The sequence below is a fragment of the Motacilla alba genome, chromosome 3, assembly GCF_015832195.1.
Source record: "Motacilla alba alba isolate MOTALB_02 chromosome 3, Motacilla_alba_V1.0_pri, whole genome shotgun sequence".
Classification (NCBI taxonomy): Eukaryota; Metazoa; Chordata; class Aves; order Passeriformes; family Motacillidae; genus Motacilla; species Motacilla alba.
In genome coordinates, this window is record NC_052018.1 from 68,939,813 (window position 1) to 68,962,554 (window position 22,742).

Below are 22,742 nucleotides of genomic sequence, written 5' to 3' on the forward strand. Positions count from 1 at the left end.
AGATGACACCAGCCAACATAATTAGAACACAGGTTTACTAGCAGAAGCCTGAATACCCTTTGTTCTTGTCAAGTTTCTCTTCTTTGCTGTTTACTTAAAAGAACATCATTTCCATAAAGAAAAATAAGGCTTGAGCTTTCACCCCCATCTCATAAAAAGGGAAATCAATGCCTTATCTATTTATACACAGAGGGAATGGGTATTATTTAAAAGACTAAGTGGGTTAGTTTGACTACCTGTCAAACTTGCAAATGCTAAAAAGACTGTAGCCTAGGCAGAAAGAGGAGACTGCAGGGGAAAGGGAGGACAATCTTCAGAGCTCAGCAACTATCACGTTTTTTAAAAAAAATTATGGATCAAGATCAAAAATGTAACCATGTGGGGATAATACCTCCCCTTCTCACTTACCATGTACTCTAAAACACAGGTTTTAATTTTCACTTGAAAAATGAAGGACAGGTGCATACAAAGAGGTCAGGAAGTAGAGACCACATTCCCTCTTTTCAAACCTAAATGTATGCGCGTGTGTGTGCCTGTGTGTGTGTATACATGTATATTTATCAGGCATGCTTTTGAAGAGGAAGAAGTCAATCCAGACTGCCTGCAGGAACACAGCAGGAGCCTTAACTGCTGCTGAGATCCTGCAAACACTCCAAAATGGATCCTGCTGGCGTGGGACCCACTCCCCACCACAGAGGCCAGAGGCAGCTAGGCAGGTTGGATGCACAGGATGCTGCAGGCAGGGGGGCAGCTCCCTTCCCTGTTCCAGAGCCTGCAGTTCTGACTGAACCTTAAGGGAACAAGGCTCTGCTCACAAGAGTGGCCACTCAAACACTAAAAACTAAAATCCAGGCTTAGGAAAAGCTGAGTGATCCTGACACACACTGAGGCAAACTCACGGTCTACAGGTGGATGATCCTACCACTCAAAAAGGTAAGTCAGTGTTCCTGTGAAGAGCAGGGGTTCACTGCTCACATGGGTTTCTCTGCTGTGCTCAGGTCCCAGACTCAGCTACAAATAAGGCTTCTGGAGGCCAGGGACAGAATCTCACCTCTGCCTACACAGCTGCTCCCCATTCCCAGCCTCTCTCTGTGTATGTAATACTCCTGGTCTTAAATCCCTTCATTTCTTTCACTTTCCTTCCCTCTACCCCCAACTCAAGAGTTGTTAACATCCTAATAAGTAATTAAAAATGGTAATTCTCTATGATAAGAGAGAAACAAAACCTAGGTATTTTAACTTTAGACCTGAAATAATGTAGCACTCACACTGCGGTATTATTTAGATACAAGACTGATACACTCACCAGATTGGAAGGCACTTGTCTCCTTATAATAATTGAAACAAACCATTTGATGACTCTCCAACAAAGCATTACAAAACCAGAAACCTTGGTGAATCAACACTACCACAATCCCTAAGGAACAGATGGGCATCCAAAGAAATATTTTCTCCACAGACAAATGGTTGTTACAGGGCAAGGTGAAATAACACCTGTTCTCACTAAACCTATTATTTTTGCTAAGATATCACAGATTTGCTCAGTGATGTAGCTACCGTGGATTCAAAATTCCTATTGCCCTGAAGAGATGCAATTAGCACATGCAGATGAATCCTTCTGCAGAACACCCCTATCCAGACGTGCTCAGCAACAGAGTTCACTGACAGCACCAAGAAATTGTGCATGTTTATGAGCAACTCTGACACACCACAGAGGTAATACAGAGATGAACCCACCCCCTCCTCAAACTCAATTCCTTTCCATTTCCTGTTCAAGACAGGAATCCAGCCTGTTCAGTCCTGCTCAGTCTCACTACACCAGTTTTATCTCTTCTTTTAATGCTACCCTTGTCACTGTTGTTCAAGTGTTACCCCCTTTGGGGAGGACCATTCACAGCCAAACTTAAACAATATGGGAGTCTATGATGCATACGGAGCACCATTAGAATCAAAAGCACCCCAAGGTGCTGAACCCTGCAAGATAAGGAGAGTTAAAAACAAACTTGCATTACAAAAATCTTGACTGAATTTGAGGATAAGGGTGGTTTGTTGTTTTCTTTAATTACCACAGAAGGTATTGGTAACTCCTGGAGTTTGAGCACACTGAGCACATTTGAAGAGGGAGAATCCCATGTGTAATCTCAGAGCTCCAGCTGCTGAGATCCTACCAAGCTAGCTGTTAGGAGTCTAATTTATTGCTACACAGTACTGCAGACAGAATTAACATTTTCCACACTGCCAGCCTCTGTAGCACTGCTATGCATTTCCTACACTGATAACATTTTACACCACTCACCAAAATATTATTTTAATTTGCTATTATAAGTCACTGAGTTGGAAAGAAGGATCCTTCCTTTTTTAAATTTTGAACCAACTTAGGCAAATATTTCAGGAAGCTACCCTTATAAGAAGCCATTACAAGAAAAATAGAGATATAGAGAATTTTCATATATATTATGAGGTATTTATTGAGTATAATCAGTCTTTTTAAAAGCATTGCATAATTATTACTTCCAAACTCAATATAACTGGACAAAAGTAGAAGTTATGTTTTCTTTAATTTAAGGTCTTGGACTTTACAAATAATTCATCTTACAGCTGTGCACATTGCAACAGAGAATATTATGTTTGAGTATCACTTTATGCAGGCCTTGCCTCAGCTGAGAGATTAATGTAAAACTGCACTTTATACAACCAGTAGTAGTAGAATTGTAACAGACAAGAATCATATATAATGATGAAAATTTAATATCTCAAAACACTTTTTACTAAGCTAAAGTATACGGTTTTTGTGTTTTCAAAAATTATGCTAACTTTAAAAAAAGAAGTTAACAAATTTAAGGCAAATAGAAAAATGTCACTGGTTTATGATGCAGTCTTTCTCATGTCCATAACCTTTTCAGCATCAAATCTGCCTCATGCAATGCCTCATGTAGATGAGAGTGTGGTCACTCACTATTTTGTTTCATTCCAGCATGTTGTGCAGCCATTGTAGTAAACTTTGATTAAAAACTCTTCTAAAGACAAAACAATTAAATCCAATTCATTTTGACATTCACTACCATAAAGTTAACCTAATAAATATTAATTCAATTTTCACAATATAATATTTTCATAATATTGTGACATATTGATATGTCACAACATATCAATACATTTAAAGAATCTACTAAAATCAATGTGATACACAAAGATGGGGGAGGGGTAATCTGAGATGCCTAGGACCCAATTTCTAGCATTATTTTATGCGTAGCTTTTATCAGCTACGGTCCTCAACACATGCATAAATCAGTCCTGAGGTATGAAGACAAACAAAATCAGAAAAAAATGCAAGTAGCTTAGCTTATGGATTCCAGCTGCTTATCTACACCAGCCTGGTTTAAAAACTCAGTGTGTTGAGACATCTGGTAGAATTAACAAAATTAATGGTTTAGGAAACTATCTCAGCTTTAAATAGGACTGAGCAGCAAAACTGAGACTCTTCAATGCTCTAGAACAGCATCTAAATGTGAGGATTTGGTGGGGTTCATCTTTTCATCACTTTGCATAAATAGCCTTTAGTACATCAATTCCAACTACTGACAAAAAAAAAAAAAGGATTTGATTCTGAAGATAATTTTAACTGCATCATTTTCAATTTTGCTGTGCTTAAATTTCACCAAAAAAACCCCAAACTCTTTCAGGAACTAAGTGGGAATCTTTACTAAAAAGCATCAGTATGTTGCCATACTTCATTTTAACAAGCTATAGCTTATAGATGGCAGAGGGATAATACCTTTACAATTTTACCTATAGGCAAAAGACATAAAAACAACCAATTCCCTTCTTTTTCATCCAAGGTAAAAAGCCAAATAGTACACCTTGAGTTCCGCATGCTAATCTCTCTGCCAGTATTTCTCAGCTGTCCTCATGGCAGCTCAATATATAGAAGTGCCAGTTTCAGTGACTTCTACATTGCTTAAATTCAGTCAGCAACTTTTAGTCCAACTATTCTCAGTTTGTTTCCTAGGACCACATGGAACCTGGACCACATGGAATCTGAACCAATTCTTGTTTTAATTCTCACTTTTCCATTCTGCTTCAATGGCAGAATTGAATTTGCTACAGTTCTCCCTAAGTCAGACTGCAACAGTGCCTGAGTACTCCACTGAGTACTCATTCCACAATCAGATTTTTCCTTCCACCACCAATGTTCTTCTTCAGATGGGTTGGGAGAATACCCAAAAGTATCAAACAGAAAGAAGTCTGCTTCCAGCTTGGAACCTGCAGCTCTCTGGAAGACCAGCCCTCAGGAGCTGATATTGGCATGGACAAAGTTTCACATCTTCATTACCAGCCACGAGGACAGGACAGAGCTGCCAAGCCCAGCAAATCTTCATGGCATGCAGTATTAGAATAGCACAGTTGCTGGGCAAATAAATACTGGGGGAAATGCAGCAAACCGCACACTGAAGTGTTCAGTAGATAATATAGCAACTAAGATCAATTTGCAGGAAACTGAAAAGGGATTTAACCCTAGATTTCATTTTGCCTAAAAGTAAACAAATTTCAAGCTTACTAAAGCAACTGAGAGCCAATTCTTCCCCTGTAAAACGAATTCTAGAAAGACAAATAGCAAAAAAAAAAAAAAAAAAAAAAAAAAAAAAAAAAAAAAAAAAAAAAAAAAAAAAACAAAACAAACCAATACTTCAAGTTTTCTGAGAGGTAAAAAAAAAAAAAAATACAGTGTGATTTTCTGAATAAGCACTTAAAATAATTTCAATATAAATTCTAGAGAGTCCTAAGCTCTCCTGATGTATTCTAGTTCCTAGTTCATTATGTCATTCAAAACAGAAATCTAAACTTCTTACACATTCGTGTTCTTGCTACAGGTGACATGCAAAGAAATCCTTACTTATTTCACTACTACACTCTTTTCTAGTAAGCAATCAAAAATCTGACACATGAAGTGAAAGGCCACAAAAGCAGCTGAGGGAAATCCATCGGGTTCCATTAAGGATAAGTGAGTTTGGTCTATCTGTCCTGCTGGAGTCATTAAAACACAATTCCAAAGATACACATCACGCTCCAAGTGCAGATGATTTTGCCAGCAAGCAGTTCATGTAGCATGAAACCTAGCCATTAGCAAAGGAATTGAATGTTCCAAACACTTTGCTGATAAAATTGGGGGAAAAACCCAACAAACAAACAAACAAAAAAAAAACTACACGAGTCTCATACTCCTACATATACCCGAACAAAGAAAAAAAAAAGCCCATGCATATACCTCATGTTGGGAGAACAAAGCACAGACCAACAAACAGCAGCTCTAGAAGCTCTCACCAAAATAGATGTCTCTTACTCTACACCCTCCGAATGATACGAGATTTTCCTGGGGATGTATGGTACAGCAGTAGAATTGGAATGGTTTGGCACTCATCAGTCTTCTGGTAGACCAGAGTGAAGAGAATGTTTTACCACTGCTGACAAAAACTAATTAAATCTCTGTAGAAGACTATTTATTAATAGAGTTCTCAATCACTCCAATGGGATGGTTCAGTTAGAACAATCCTCTGTTTGGGATACCAGGTTTCCCATCCACACAGAGATGTACAACACACTGGCATGTGAAAGCCAGTCACATGCACCTGTATTTATATGTGTCATACATAAATACACACATATGTATACAGTCTATTCATCAGGTATGGCATGTAAAATATAATCCAGAATCTCCAAATTTCAGTGATCACATATATTAAAATTATCATGAAGTACTATAAAAGACATAACAAGGTGTAAAAAATAGTCTATTATTTATATAATTAAACTGTTGGATATATTTCAGAAAACACAGGCAAACCAAGTGTAACTCAGCATAATAACTAGATTTTTTTTTCCAGCCAACACAGATGATAGATTATTTTGTGCTTGTCCACTTACATAAAAAATTCCTTTAAATGCCAAACTAATTTAATTTCCTGTACCTAGTCACTGAGCACAAAACTGGTTTTCATTTCTTTGAAATAACAAAAGTATTAGAATAGAATGAAATTTCAAACTAGCCCCTTTTTATATAATTACTGAGAGCAATGGTGTTTGGAATACTCAGATAAACCCATTAGAAAAAATAATTTGTATTGAATCATATGAAAAACCCTCTGAAATATATTTCAAATAATAATTAGTAGCAATTGGCTTTATGAAGGTTACCTTACACTTAATTTTAATTTGCACATCGTGTTGGCAAATTTTTATCCTAATACCTATTTTTCATGCAGCATGTTTGCTTGAGGATTATTTAAAAAGAAAAACCTTTCAGACAAAATCTAAATCACATTTGAACCAACTGATGCTAAGAAAATACCTGGCATTCTTCCATGTCAAATATGTCTGGATACTATTTTCTACTGGGTATTCAGCAGCAGAAGGGAAATAATTTTCCTTGTCATAAAATGAGAGACAGCTAATAACATACAACGTACAGGTCTGTTGCCTAACTTGCATTAAAAAGTCATTTAAATCTCAAAACTGAAAGAAGCCACAAAATTATAAATCCCTCCCTCACACCTGAAACCTGGCAACTTCCTTCCTGTGTCCTTATGACACCTTTTCTCCGTCAAAAAAAAACCCTGTGCAGAAGATGCAATAGCACAAGAGCAGTTGATGGTAATGTAAAAGAGAAAACTCTGCCTTCCTTTCCTTATAGGATATATAAAGTTAGATCCCTTTCTCCTACCCAACAGCCATCATATCTGCAAGAACTATCTAATCCTGTTTCTAATATTGTTCATATTGCCCAGAAATTGCAGAAGTTGCTGAATTCAAGAGCACTAATGGATAGATGGCCAGGCTTCATTTCTTAAGAAAATTAGGGAAAATTTCCAGGAACTGATTTGATTGTGGCATTTATTCACTTTTACTTTAAGAAGAAAGTACTAGATGATAGAGGTCTTGAATCTAGGAAAGGAAGGTGTGATTTTTAAAAATTAAAATATTTTTTAAAAAGAAAAAAAAATATCAAACTACCCAAAAAGATAATCAGAAGAAAAAGAATCAGAAGCAAAACACAGTTCCAAGAAGTTGCAATGACCATTCCTAAATTATTTCAGAAGCTATGGATTCACCTTCTCAGGATCACTCCAACTAATGAGCTTTGGTGAAATTCAAGGCACTTGGCTGGAAACAACAACCTGGCAAAGAATAGATGGCCTGAATGCTTTTTATGGTCTTAAATGCTTTATAAAAACATAAGGACTTCCATTTTCATCTTACGTCTGCTTTTCTAATAATAAAAAGTTACACTAAGAAAATGAGCAAAAATGATTACAAAAAATACCTAGGCTGTAGGTCACCCTTGCGTAGGACTGTGCACCTGTAATTCTGCTTGCTAACACACCATGGCCCAGACTATGTGATTATATAATTATTTACTATTCCATCTCCACAAGATTCCTCCCTTTTTTCCTCATCTATTTCTGGTTTGCTGGTTTTTGTTTCTTTTCCTGCTGATGAACTGATGAAAGTGGTACATGCATATAGCTCTCCACACCCCTGCAAAATACAAGAAATTACCTGTTTAAAATGAAAAATGAAAATAATGCTACCTAAGCAAATAAACTAGGTTGTAGTTTTATATTTGAAACCAAAACCATTCAAGCAAGCTATGAATGTCAGTGTTTTAATAAACTGTCAGAGCTAACCATACTATTTTACAGGGAAATGATGAAACCTCAGAGCACAAAATGACTACCAGTGCCTAGAAGAAACAGAGCACTACACACATTCTTACTTAGGAAATTTCAGTCATTTTCCACTGTTGCCTTGATACTAGTATTTATCTGGTTCAGATGAGTCAAGTAGGTATACTTGAGATGGATCACTGATCTCACAAAGTATGGAAATTCTCATTGTGGGATTCTTGCACTAAAAATGTAGGTATTTATTGCAGAGCAAATCTTGCACCTTTAATGCACACTAATTGAGAAATAACAGTAAATCCAGTAAGTGCACACAGTTATTCTTTCTCAGGCACAAGAAAAGCACTTATTGCTCTGACTCAAGTCAGCGTGAGATTTTGTTCATATTACTCAACCATTACATTACTGCTAACTTACCTGTTATATAACAATACCTATTATATAAACATAGCCTTCAAGAGATTACACAACACAAAAGGCAAACCAGCACTCTTATAAGCACAGCATCTTAATGATTTCTAATGCAATGAAAAGTAACTGAGGACTGAAAAGACCTCCTTCTGCAGGGTACTTTCCACTAGAAAACTTAGGTCCCACTGAAACCAGTTTATAGCAACAATTTCTCAAAAAATTGCTATACTTTCTTCTACTAAATGAAATTAAGCACTGTTATTTTAGTAAAAAGAATTGATGCTTCTCTAGGAAGATAACAGTGCTTCAGGAAACACAAATTACCTCATATCTTAAGACTTCTTTTAGCAGTTGCTTCAAACAGATATGAAGCTGTCTATATAAGTACCCGGCCTATGACATACAAATATAAATGCAAAGACAAAGTTTATGTATTTCTCATAGAAAGTACATACAGACACCAAATGTCAGTTCTATTATTTTATCAGCAAATATATATTCAGTTATTTTAATACCATCTTGACTTTCAGAGACTTACTAAAAAGAAAAATACTGACGTAGAAAACATGACCTTGTGTTCATTTACAAACCATTATTTTCAAGATTGTTCTCTTCTAATATCAATATATTAATACCCCAGAGACACAAGCAGATTCCTTATGCATTTCTATAGAAGCCATTGCAGTAGAAATATATTTATGATTTCCTCAACACCATCTCTCTCTGTTGGTGTAGCTGTAGCTCGGTATCTTCTACTAGTGTTGGCATTTAATAGGTGCTGAGAGCACAGTAAAGGACTCTGTAAACAGCAAAGAGCCACATAATGACCACACTCAGAACTTGGCTTTATCTTTCCTGGGCACATCTCAAAAAAACCTTTGAGTATACAGCACTGTAGACCAGAGCAGCTGCCATCAGTGTTATGTAGGCATGGGTGTAAGTGTATAGAATTCTGACCTTCATGGTTATGCACAGAAAACATCAGTAGTTTTTTCCAGAAAATACCAGATTACCACCAAACACAGTATGTCTCATCGGTCATGGTGCCCCACAAAAACCTTTTTCTACTCACATCTAGTGCAGAAAATAGTCCAGAACTAGTGCAAATATTCCACCTAAGACCCCTACAAAGCTCTCTTAAGTTTGCCCTGTTCCCAGCAGAATACCCAAGCTCACATTGTCTAATCATTGTGCAAAGAGGTTTGCTCATTCTCCAATGTTCTCTGGGTGTGGTATCTATTAAAAGCAAATATTCTCTTAATACATGGCCCCAGCACTCCGCTAAAGACAGTGCAAAAGAAAATCTGCAAGTTGATGTCATGATTTAAAAAAAGTTTCAGTTCTTCATATTCGAAAATTGAATGCTTTTTCATTCACTGCATTCTGCCCTATAGCATTACTTTATCATACATTCCCCTACACTTCCTTTAGTTCATGCCCCTGCTCACATCTGTTGGGAATATACAGAAAGAAAACTGTTGCTCTGCTTTACACATGTGGTCATACAGAGTTATCACTGTACATCCTGGGGTTTGGACTGTGATTTTTGACATTATGCCTGTGTGTGTCTGTTCTTTTGATTTTATTTTTTTCCCCTGTGAATTTGCTTGCTCTTGGTTTCAGTATTCACAGAGTAAGGGAAGAGGGGTTTAGAAGTCCATATCTGCTTACTCTGGTACCACCTCTTCTCTCAGATATGCTTTTCATTCTCTTGGAACAAATGTTCACTGCAGAACACACTCTGGATCATCCATGGGACTGCTCCCAGACTTCATTTCCCAAATATCATTTTCAGTCTAAGTGCCTGGCATTTCATGGGACTAACTGCTCTAAATTAGTTTGGTTTCTTGAGGCATCCCCATAAATATCAGAGGCATGCTTATCTCCTGCCAGCTTGCCTGATGGACTTATGGTTAACACCTACTTCTCTTTTGCCTATATAACTCCTATGCCTACAGTCGCTCTTCCTCAAAAATTTACAGGATTTGAGCTAGAGCATAGCATTCAAATGAACACTATAAGGTGCATATGGAACATTCAATTACAGCATAACAAATCTAATTAATTGCGCTGCAGGGAACAGTAATTACACTACTATGATTCATTTGTAAATAACTATTTGCTAGTAAAAAAAATTAATTAATTCCTATTAGGAATAATAATTCTGACAGGATTTAAGTAATTCCTATATCCTTCATCTTCCAGGATTCTATTTCTTGTCCACCAAGCTCAATAACATTTTATCTTCAGCTTAAAGGTCTGTCACAGCATATTTTAGCTCACACACAAGAGTTTCATTATTTCCAGACACAACTAGCATACATCCAGGTCATTTTAAGACCTTTTGACAGCCTCACCCAATATAGTCAGGAATGCTCAGAAAGCTTATTTGTTCAAAAGAAGTGATCAAGCTTTATATGACACATTATGAGATTCTCAAATTAAAGCACCCTTGTAATTCTATACTGACTCATAGCACATTGAAATTGCGAATTTACAGCTCTGGCAAGCTTCAGTGGACACTGCAAATGCTTATAATTTCCAAAAAATACAGACCATTCCTGTAGCAAAGGAGGAAAATTCAGCACAATCATGCTATAAGCATGTGACAGCCACGAAACCTGTGGTACCATAGGAAAAAAGTACAATTTTACAAGATGAAGGAAGGTGAATATTTAATAACTTACCCCTTCTGCCTTTTCTTCTGTGTTAGCCAGCATTTCCTGGAGGGCCCGTACTGACAGAGACTGCTCCAGCACAAAGGTGCAGATGGACAAATCAGGTGGAACATTCTAGGTAAAAGAGAACCATGGCATCACGTTAGTAAAACATTTGCCGAGTAGCACTTTGCAGTGGCTCTATTTTGCCTCACCATCCGTGGATCTGAAAGATCTAATACATCTCTGAGGATATGAAATCCAGCCACATACTGGGCTGCAACAGTTAAGTTTTAGCCAATAAAGGGAAGCAATGCTCTGCTCAGCATATGCAAGCTGATACCTGGGGTTCCAGGTCCCCTCTAAAAAAGAAAGTAACTCTCAATAAAAGAAGAAACTAACGAATTTCATCAAGTTCAGCAGAGGATCTCCATGAATGTGAGGGCTAGTGCACTCCCTCATGTGTCTGCGGAGAGGAGGAGAGAGATTCTCTTTAAAAATGTAATAGCAATTACAAGGGAATAGAGGCAGATTCTTCTTGGATGTGCTCCTCAGAAGGAATAGGAGCAGCAATACAAGTTGTACAAAGAAAATCAGAATAAAAAATTGGGAGTGGAAAGACTCCTAAGCAAAGCAATGATGGGTCTGCTTAGACATTAGCACACGGAACATGTGTCCCAGACATTATGCTCAGATTGTGAGGAAAACCAAATTCAGTCTTTGGGCTACTGGTAGTTAGCCAGAGATCATCATTATCATGAAGGTCAAGATGAATTTTCATAGCAGAAATAGTGGACACCAAGTATCAAGGCCAAGCCAGCAGCTTCAAAGCCTTGCAGGGCACTATACTTCACCACAGGCTGTTCTAACTGGGCTAAAATTAAAAAGTCTTACAAAAAATATTATTTAACTTGTCATGCTTGAAATAAATATCATTGAACTATTGAAAAGTTAATTTTCCAGACTATCATAAAAAGTCATATAAAATTGAAAGAGGTTTGTAATAGCAATGTCTAAGTTACAAAGTAGCAAAGTAAAATTAGATTTTATGCGGGGATCTTTTCTTCTGTTAATAGAACAGGCAACTCCTACGCACCTTTACTTGCCTCCAGAAATTCTTTCATATTCCTTCTCTGTTTTCTTTTCATGTTAGTTGCATATTTTAGTTTAGGAACACTGTTATTGACTGTTGGAATTCAGTTTTTTACACCATGAATGCTTTTGCTGCTAAAGCTTTAAAACTGCACACTTACTCAAACTGAGTACAAACTGAAGAGGCAACTTCCAAGGCCAAATTGTAAAAGGTAGATGCAAAATCTTCCCCTCCCAAAAGTCTTCTCAGAATACCTCACAATCTTACTTGCTTATTATATTTCTGTTCATCCCTACTAAACACAGCAATTCAGGTCTTTTTAATACATAATAGATCTTTCATTATTTTCCAATACCTATATTTCAATGAAATTAATGTAAAATTCTACTTTAAGTTTCAGCCAGATAAAAAAGGTTTTAATTGCATCTTCTGTTGCATGGGTTTTGACTGACTTATGCAATGGTGCTTTGGCATGAAATATTTTTTCAGCCAACTCCTTCAGAATCAGGTCTCTAATTATTTACCAGTGTTCTTGTTACCATTTTTCTTTTGTAGCTAGTCAGACACTACAACAGTCCTTTTAATGGTAAGAGTGGGCCAACAAACAACCAATTAGATTGCCAGCAAAACATCCTTGTAATGTAAGCACCATCACAAGCCCTTATGTTACAAAGCAGGAAACAGAACACTCAAAGAATCTCAGGCTGCAAGATGCTGCTACTACTCAGTTAACGTAAGGACAGTCTTCCAGTCTAGAAAGCCTCACAGCCTAACAGTGCAGCTCACCCTCCAGTCTGCCCAGTTAAACTGATAAATAAGAGTACGAACAAAAGAGAGAAGATGCTCCATACACTGTGCTCAGAAATAAGCCAAGGCTACCTTTTCTGTGTCTATAAGCAAATCAAGTCTCCTTAGCAATATTCCCACTGTTACTGCAGTTATGTAAAGTAGCATTTTTGCTGGCAGAACATGTCTCACACATATAATTTTAAACATATCAAATGTTTTACTATTGAACCTACCCCAAAGGCTATATACTCTCCAATATCCTGGAGAGTATATAAAAATTCTGCATCGTTCCAAACATTGATCAAACCAACATAACTAGGACACTTTTCCTTCTCCATTCTCCTTTATGTTCAAGACAGCCATGAGCACTTCCTTTTCTACCCATTAAAACTGAGGTAGGAAGTCCCAATGAACACTTTTCAGCTACTCTCATTGCAGGTAAGGCACACTTTTTGCTTCTAGGAGTAAGAAAACGAAAACTGTATGAGATCATTTTGCTTTAATTAAGTGAAAGAAGTACTGTGTTCTTACAGTCTAGCAAAATGTTAGAGCCAAGTTTTTTTTCATGAGGCAAAAGGGAGAGCACATTATCCCACCTCATCTTCGTTGCATGAATGCCTGGGTACTTGGTGGCTCTCAGAGAGAAATGTTTTTCCCTTAAGAGCTGAGGAGAGATGCACCTACTGATGCTTGCAGGGAGCATGCGATTTAGACCTTCCTCTCCGGCAGTTCCTCAGCCACCTCTGCTCTACTGAAGATCCAACAGGCATGACTGCATCAATCCCAGCATATACAACAATCAAAGCAAGGAAAAACAGGGAACAGATGCAGACCTGCCAAAGTATTTAGCTCAGTTAGAGCTCTGCTCATCCCTCTACACTTTATTTCAATGCTGATGCTTTTAACACTATGGATGTAAAGGATGAGGCTTTGGGCCTCAGACACAGACTGAAGTTTCCTCTCTTGAACAGCCCCCTCCAAAGACAATAATACCAAGTAATTTTACAACTCTCATTTAAATATAACAAAAATTATTCACAGCGTCTTTTCCATCTCTTTAAAGCATAAAATAAAAAAGATGAAAGAAAAACAGAGTCTTGCCAGACCCCTGATTATCTATCTTATTGTCCGTCAAATTTTTCCACACACAGACAGGGGATGCCATGTGAAAAATAAAGGCATTCTATGGCAGTCTAACATTCTCTGCTGAAAGATATCTTCGTGCACAGTACATAGCACATTTTCGTACCCAGCCTGAAGAGCAACTGCATATTCTAGTGGCTACAAGGAAAACCTGTAGCAATTTGTTTTCAACATCAGGCTTTTTTGAGGACAAGTGAAATGTGTTGGCAGATATTTCAGTGACTGCTTTGCTAGACTATAAACACACTACTAAATAATAAAAAAATTAAAGAAAATATTTTGCTACATGTCTAACAACCCACAAATGCACTTTTAATAAACACCAAAACTACCAGGTTTAACTAACAGTTAAATGGTAATAATACATCTCTATTTTGATAACAGAATATAAACTATAACCCCAAAAACTGATCAGTTCAAAAGCAGAGGTCTCATCAGATATAACTAACCATATTGGCAATCTTCAACCTTTTCCACCGATTTTCACCATATTTATATTTGCTACAGTAACTTTTTAAATGAAGACATAGAAAATTAATTCACATTCCAAAGCGGGGGCTGGTTTGTTTTGTGACAGAGCATAATGTCCTTGGACAATCCAGGGAATCTGCATCATTTCAGTTCATATGATCAGTGTAAAATTCTGATAAGGAATGGCAGTATTCAATATCATTTATTTTCAGTTCATTCCTGACCCATTTGCAAAATCAATCATACTTTAATGGATTTGAATATAAAATATCCTCACTGACTTAAAAGGTAAGTAGTACTAACTCCACTTTATCTCAGTATTAATTAAAGCATTACTGATTTGGATGCCAGTTTGCCCTCTTGTCCATTTTTCTTTTTAGAAAATCTACTCAGTCATAATTACAGCCTAATATGCAAGTAGTTCGATTTTTAAAAAGTTTATTACATAAATAAATAGAAATCATATATTGTATTTCAAAAAGGACATTCAGTACCTCTAGGAGAACAGCAATACATTATTATTACCTTTTTCTATTGTTCCTTCATCATGGCTTGTAATAGCCCAATTAGCAAACTTAGACAAGGTAAAATAAATGTAACAGTCATCTGGAATTTTTAAGGCATACCCATTACTGAAGTAATTACTGGAAAAATAGTGAATTCCTTATTCTTCCTGTCATTTTAAACTACATTTATTGTACACACTAGTTTTCTGTAGTAAAATTTGCATATTAAACTATGCTTTACTCTGTGGGAGGCAGATTTGCAAATTAGATAATCATACCCTTTATTAAAAAGGTGTTTTGAGTAAATCTTTTTAAGTATATTTCAAAATAACCCTAACTGCATTCCAACCCACAGGTGAATCATGGGTACTGGATGTATTAATTATCCTCAGCTTCATTTTCTAGAGAATTTCTATTTACACACTCCAACGAAAGCAAGAGGCTGAGACACAAAACTCAGAGCTGTTGTCATTACTCTGACAATCAGACAGTGCTAACAAGCCACTGGAATGTACAACCTGCTCAGATAATATGTGGCATATAATCTTGTGAATGCAAACTGAACTTCTGCCTCTCATAAATATTAGTGAAGACTGAAGGATACTAAATTGCATCAGCAAACAGAATTCTGTCTCGAAGAATAAGCAGCTTCACCTCAGTTTTACTTGTCTTCCTAGATATTTGCAAGCGTCTTATTTTTCTAACCAAATTCCTAATTAAACAGACTTGCAGATGTTTTGTTTTTAACCATATACTGAGAATTCACACAGCAGTGCCTAATCAATCACCTAATTAAGCAGCCTGATGTCAAAAAATGAGATGTGGGTGTTCATAACTCTTTTTAATGCTAGCACATTTACTAGATGCCTAACTTCGAGAATCCAAGTAGAGGAACTCAGAAAATTCATTTTAGTACAGAATTTAAGCCAAAAATCTGTAGTCCTATTTGTCGGAGTAGCCTGAAAGAAACTGAACCCATCAGCTATTTTCAAGTCACATTTCAATTTATACATCTCTATTCTTCTGGCAGCCCTTTCTATTTACATGAGATTCTATCTGGTGACAGTGATGAAACACACTCAATATAACCAAGGAAAAACATCTATTTCTAGGACTCTAAATAGAAGGCCTAGCTTTCCTTGTTTTCAAGCTTGTCATCAAAACAATGGACCCAGAACAGAAATCTATGGGTCTGACAACCCAAGTCCCATCAGCCAAACAGAATGAACCATATTCATCAAATCCCAAAGCAGAAAAGACAGAGAATGAATTATGAGCCTTACAGTTTCAGTTCTGTAGAGTGTCAGGTAACACTGTCCTCTTCCCAGAACTCCTCCAGGAAGTGTCAAGCTCCCATGTGTTTACCACGAGCAGACTGTGATGGACACCTCCTACAGGAAGTTTACCATCAGCTGCTTCTGACTATTTCTGTCTGAAACCATCACTTTCTGTATGAGGCTTTTATAGGACATTCCATCCCAAGCAGTTGTCTCCCTCAAAAGCAGAGAAATTCTCTGCATTCAAAACTTTTATGTTATTCTACCTAAAATTTGCAGTGCCATCATGTTTTTGGAAGAGCAGTTTGACAAGGAAGTGGCTTTTTGTCACAAGTACGCTTTTCACTTTTTCTAGGAAAAACTTCAAAAATCCAGGCATGTTCTACTTCCTGAAAAATGTCATTTTCACATAGTGAAAAGTTTCTTGTTAATATCTGAAAGCTCAAAAGTGTCCTTTTTGCACAGGAAAACTGTTTCAGGTGTTTCAGGAGACAAAACTTAGAAACTGACAGGAGGAGAAAATCAGATCAGGGTCCAGAATTTAAAAAGAAAAAAAAAAAAAAAAAAAAAAAAAAGAAAAGAAGGAGACAACAAACACAGGGAAAACCAGGTGGAACTGAGGTCAGACACAATTACATTGCAATCATTCCATTTTCAAATCTTAAAACATGAGACAGCTCCACGCCCTCGGTGGTTCTCTTGAATTGTGTTGGTTGCCTCTGTTAAATGCTCATCTCCATGTTAATCTGACCTAAACAACTGACTGTTTTAATTTTCTTAAAACTACTCTCTCTGGTCACATATATAAAGTTTGATCATCTTTTCCAGATCTCTGAGCACAGAAGTCTCCCATAAGGGAAGCATTAAATTTGCTAAAACCAGCAGTGGAAAAACCTTGATACACTGAGCATATTTTCTGTTGATACATCAAACAGTCTTCTACAGTAGTTTTTGTCTGATTACAGGGAGTTACTAGTTTTTATTCTTCAAGATTTTACACAGCAGTGAAGACAAAACTCCTTCCCTACTTTCATTTTCAGACAGGGAAATGTCTTCTGCTGACCACAGAGCTCATTGGCAAAGAAAATTGTGTGTGCCTGGAATTTAATCTGTACAGACTTGAAGACATAGACGGAAACTGCTTCTTGGGGTTTCTCCTTCTCACAATCTTCTTTAAAAATCCATAAGAAACCTACTTCTCCTTAAGATGTTCTTACTTAAGTACAATTATAGTATTTTCTTTTATGCTGAAAACAGTTTCAAACTTTCATCTAACAATTTTTCAGTTTTTGCTCTTTGGAAATAGCTTTGATCCTGAAATCTGTCAAAGGTCTTGAGGCCATTATTAACAGAGCAGACTATCTTAATTACTTGGGAGCTGTAATTCCTGGTAAGGTATTTACATTCTGTATAGATTAGGGGCTGCATACATTCCATCTTTAAATGGATAAGAGGTTTTTTCCTCTTATTCTCCATCTCTTCTCTCTAGTCTCCTTTCTAACCTAAGGACATAAGTCCCACTTATCTACATTACTGAGAGCTGTTTCCTTTTTATCTCCTTTTTGAAAATTTAAAAGTCTTAGCAACAGATAAAAGCGATATTAGGTAAGGAGCCATACAACAGCAGTGCAGCACTGATGGATAACTTGGTCAATCAGCTCAACTCCCATCACAACATTTGCTGCTGTTTCCAGAAGCTTGGATGAAATTAATTAATAGTGTATCACCCTAATGCAGTGAAAATCTGGTAAATTTTAAGGTAATTAGGAAAATTTCATGCTGATTAATAAAATAAGGAAAGCTCATAGGATCAACAGCGCTACAGAGGGTCTAGGCACACATCCAAATTAACAAAAAACATGGTTGTTTATCTTCATATTAATGCTGAAAACTCTATCTTATTATGCTAATCTTATGTGTAAAATTCAAAACTTTAATGTTCCCTTTTATTCTTAGAGATTATGTTGTATTTGTAGCTACTGCAACGAGTAATGGAAAAATCTAGGATGATTATTATCATGGGAGGGTACTGTTGCTTTAGAACCTGGAAGGAAGCAGCTACCCTTTGATTCTTGCAGCATCAAAAAGATGACCTTAATAAAATAGTACTTGGTCCCTCTCTGAAAAACATACCAGATAGCCAAAAGGAAAATCTTCCTAATCCCTGACCAGATTTAATATAAACCATACACATTATAACAGTCGTATTTCTGAGCAGCAACCCTGTAACCTTTCAGGATCAAACAAATAGGGCAGACATGCACATATTTTGTGCCTGTAATAGGTGACACAGCCTGACCTGTGTCAGTGGAAGTTCTTGCCCTTGCCTAACACCCAATAGGCCATTATTTGCTGAGATTCTCTTACTGTTAAATTTATCCCATACCTGAAATCGTCACAGTAGAATTTTCACACATAAAAATGACATCCAAACAAACATAAATATTAATCCTTCCAGAATGCCAACTGTTACAAGCAATTAATCTATGTTGCAGTAAATATGAAACACTGTGTCTAAGAAAAGTAAAATCTGCTCATCTATCTCATGAATTATCAACTAAAAACATAACACATTAAATATTAACTTTTAAGGATTTTGTTGTAAATTTTCAACTATTATACCTTGCATTGAATTTTGTTGAAATCAATGGTCAGCCTGTGTACCTATGAAAATCAAATACTGCTGAATGGGTAACTGAGAGCGTATGCTCTGAGTCACCCCTGACTTGCCCTTGAATGAATGAAAGGAGATGTATCATCAACTCTCTCCTGGGCAAGACAGTTTAAATTATATTTAAAAAAAATATATTGCCTTAGAAGATATATACATCCACCTCTGTAATGTAAAGAAAATAAATCAGAATCATATATTGAAAGCTTTTTAGTAAAAAAAAAAAAGAAAAAAGAAAAAGAAAATCTATATTTAATAATGAAGTTCTTGTAGTTCAAGAGAAACTCGAGCAGTTAAGTTAATCAGTTAATTTGGGTAAGGGACAGAAGGATTTGAAGAGTCCTAAAAGCAAAGACTGCCTGCCAGGAAACTTCCAGGGATTTAAGGACTCATACTGACAAGTTTCCACTGCTGATAAAAAGTGCAATAATACTTTCAGGAATAAATATTTGGTTAAAAAAAAAAAAAAAAAAGCTAACCATGTATACTTAGAAACTGTGGCTTACCTATCAATGTCTAAGTATATAAAGCCCCTGTTTACCTGGGCATGGCATTACGTCTGAGCATCCACTGCATGATGTGAAAAACCAACACTTGTTTTATTATACAGCCCTATTAACTACAAAATCAAAAAATAATAATTGCAAGAGTAATTTGTCCTCAATATTCAAATTTTGTTCTTTCTTGATCTAGGGTGCACAAATTGCTACTAAGCTGTTAAGATAAAACCAACTGCTTCTTTAAATAATTTTTTGCTTATCATTCAGTAACACACAGAACAAACAGCTTTCACAAAGTACTGTCTAGACAGAAATACCCACATGCATTTCCCACCTGCCTCGGAAGTGAATTATGCAAGAAGCAATAAAGCAAGAGGCTGAAAAATTTAGAGATGGTAAGGACAGTCTCAAGGACCTAAACAACCTGTGGATTTGTTTTCCCTGCTACACTTGAATACATGTTCAGTGAAGAGTATGATAAGGAGGGAGTATAACAAGTTCACAGATATCACCCCTGCATGAGAGTATGGCATTGGTTTAGATCATTGACCACCACGGAGTTTCCTCCTTCACCACAGAGTCAAGATCTTCCTTTTCAAAATTTCACATTCTGACACCAGATAAAAAGATAATAACTACAGAACTTTGCAGACACTTATTATGCATGAGCACATATAATTTTCTAGATGGTTCTAATTTTAATTTGCCAATACCTTAACTTTCAACTAACCAGGCAAAGATGTTTCACTCCCCTACTCAGGTGCCTGTCTGTGCTGCGGTTTAAAATAACCTTTCCACTGTCTGGTATTGGTTTATTTTCTAAAAAACAGACCAAAAAGAAATCCCCATAACTGTAAGTTTTTCAAAATAACCAAAATTCTTTTTCATTAATTCTAAGGAATTCTCCTTTTCATAGACAAAAAAAAATTTTAGTAAGAATTACACAGACAGTTACGTGTAGTACCTCTGTGATAAATTAGCCAGAAACATGCACAACAAAAAGGAATTATTTTGCCAATTTGAGCTAATGAAGACTTACATAGTCATTAATCTATCATGCACTTTTCAAATGTATCAGCCCAAAGAGGCTTAATTTATTGTTAAAGTACTTCAGACCAAATCAAATATCAAATATTGCACTCAAAGCTTATTAAGCTTTATTCTTAAAACAGCTAATCAAACTAGGCATGTTTCTTATTTAAAAGTAAGACCTTATTGCAATTTGACTTAATTTCTATGGGCCTTTTGTATTTGCTAATAATCAACTTACATACTCTAGAAAGAGAAATGCTGTATTACTGGGCTTTCTAATTTATTGAATAATGGGCACTCAAATTTCTTGGAAAGTCAGTTCATATTTCATACTGCACTGAGCAGAACATTTGTTTGCTTTCTGGGACCTCTGTCCAACCTCCTCATGCAAGTCCTGTGCTAGCCCTGTTTCTTTTTCTCTCACAGTACCCAAAATGTCACAGAGTTTTGCGATTTCCCTTCATATAGAAATAGCTTGTCCCTGATGTTTCCTTTAAAGATCAATACATACCTTGGCTGTTTAAAGCATCCTAAACTCTCAAAACTATTTCATCCTACATTATCTAAAGCCATTTGAACAACTGTTGATTTTGATCTGCAGTTCTGTCAATTATTGCCTTATTGCCAGCTGTAAACTTTGTACTGTGCAAATATAACTGGTCAATACTAGGAGAAACACCTGAAAACTAGGAGAAAACCTGAAATTCTTAACTCCCTGTTATCATTAAAAGACAGATGTGGGATAGAAGTAGAGTTTGCAGTATTAAGGGAAGATTGCATCAGATGATAGAAATCAGCCTGGTGACATTGGTTTCCTGTTCTTTTTTAATCACATGTAAAAAGTCAGTGCTCACGAAAAGGCAACTTTTTTATGGAAGATGTCTTCGTAAATATGCCAAGACAGGAATACAAATACTTGGAAGATGGAATAAATTTCCCGCTCCTGAATACATTCTTTATATCCAGTAGGAAGAAAAAGAGAACTTGGAAGGAGTTAAAGTTCCATAATATCCATTAGCATTATTCACATATTCACGTTCATCTCTATTATGTACAGGTTTTCAAACAAACAGCAGACATTCAGCAATTATTCAAAAACAATTAAACACTCAGGAAAAGCAGCCTGAACTGTAACCCTGAGCATTTATGCATAATCTTTAAGAGCATAATAACTTACTTTACCATCTGGCCTGTGGTTTTTTTAATGCAAAATAAAGCAACTGTTCTTTTGTTTGTGAAATCATAAAAAGTTAATCTTGTGTTTGTATATGGTAACCCTACAGTCAGCACTAGGAAAGTTACTAAAACAACTTGCATTTATTTGGGCTTCAAACACAGGGTCACAAAGCATACATCTTCAAACTCCAAACTACTTCCACTTGTCCAACTTCTCTCTCATCCAATTCAGACTATTTATAAACTAAAACTCTTAATTTAATGCTGAAAATACTTTTTTTATGCTAGCAAATTACAGCATTTGTCAGTTGCTACAAAAGCACAAATAATCTTCCTCCTTTTTCAGGGTGAAGCAACCAGGAGGTAAAGTCTAAAATCGTGAAAATCACAACCCAAAAGATCTGTTTCAAAAACTCTTCAGAAATAAACAAAAAATATTTGATACTCATTTTTCTATTTTGTTTCAGATATGATCAATATTAGATGCCTCAAATAAACACAGATTCACTCATTAATAGGCCACATTTCTTTGACCTAATTTCTGAGAGCCCATTGGGCTAGGATTATTCATAAGAGTCTGCTGAACCAGATTTAGCCTAACAGTTCTACAAAATACTGAGTACAAAGTAATAATACCATGACTTGAAGCACAAAGAAGGGGTACAAAGCTAATTTGAAACTACTGTTTTAGACAAACATTCACCTAAAAGGCTTAAAATAAGCATTTATACTTTTATGTGTTCTTGGCTTGAAACACAGATTTATTGTGTTTTCAGATGTGCAGCTACATATCAGTCTAATTAAAACTCAAATGACTGCTTTGTAACTACACTGCATGTACTAATGAAGTACATTTCACTCTAAACCCTTCAGAGAAACTATTTAAAATGCTGAGCTCCAGGGCTCTTGGCAGAACATGCCAGCTGTGGAACCTTGTGATGTTTGGTTTCCCAATGTAAGGCAGCAAGCCTGAGCTTCTGGGGTGAGCTTGCACTAAAAAGCCAGCAGCTCTAACTTGCATCAGACATGAATGAACCCAAATAAGAACTCCTACCTCAAGATATTTTTGATTTCCTCTACATATCACTTATGTATCTTTCAAGGACTTTCTTACTGTATTTTCCTGCAGTTAGTGCATTTGGTGAAGACAAGTAATCTGTTGGCAGTCCTTAACATATAGTCCCAAGATTATTAAAGAGTCACAAGGTTTGTATACTAAATGGGGAAAAAGACAAACCTGACCATCAAAACTCATCAACTGTACACTTGGATGAGGGCACTGCTTTGAACAGACTGTTCAAAATGCAAAGAGATAATCATGCAATGACAGCAACTTT

At 36.3% G+C, this 22,742-nt stretch overlaps 1 protein-coding gene across 10 annotated transcripts in view; it reads right to left on the bottom strand.

The window, feature by feature from the left end:
- RYR2 (ryanodine receptor 2) overlaps positions 1-22,742 on the bottom strand; it is a 382,187-nt gene that overhangs the window by 254,886 nt on the left and 104,559 nt on the right. For all 10 annotated transcript variants that reach the window (XM_038130404.1, XM_038130398.1, XM_038130396.1 and 7 more), the window contains exon 3: positions 10,778-10,882. In XM_038130404.1, coding sequence (XP_037986332.1) covers positions 10,778-10,882 — 105 coding nt within the window. The remainder of the gene's footprint in view (positions 1-10,777; positions 10,883-22,742) is intronic.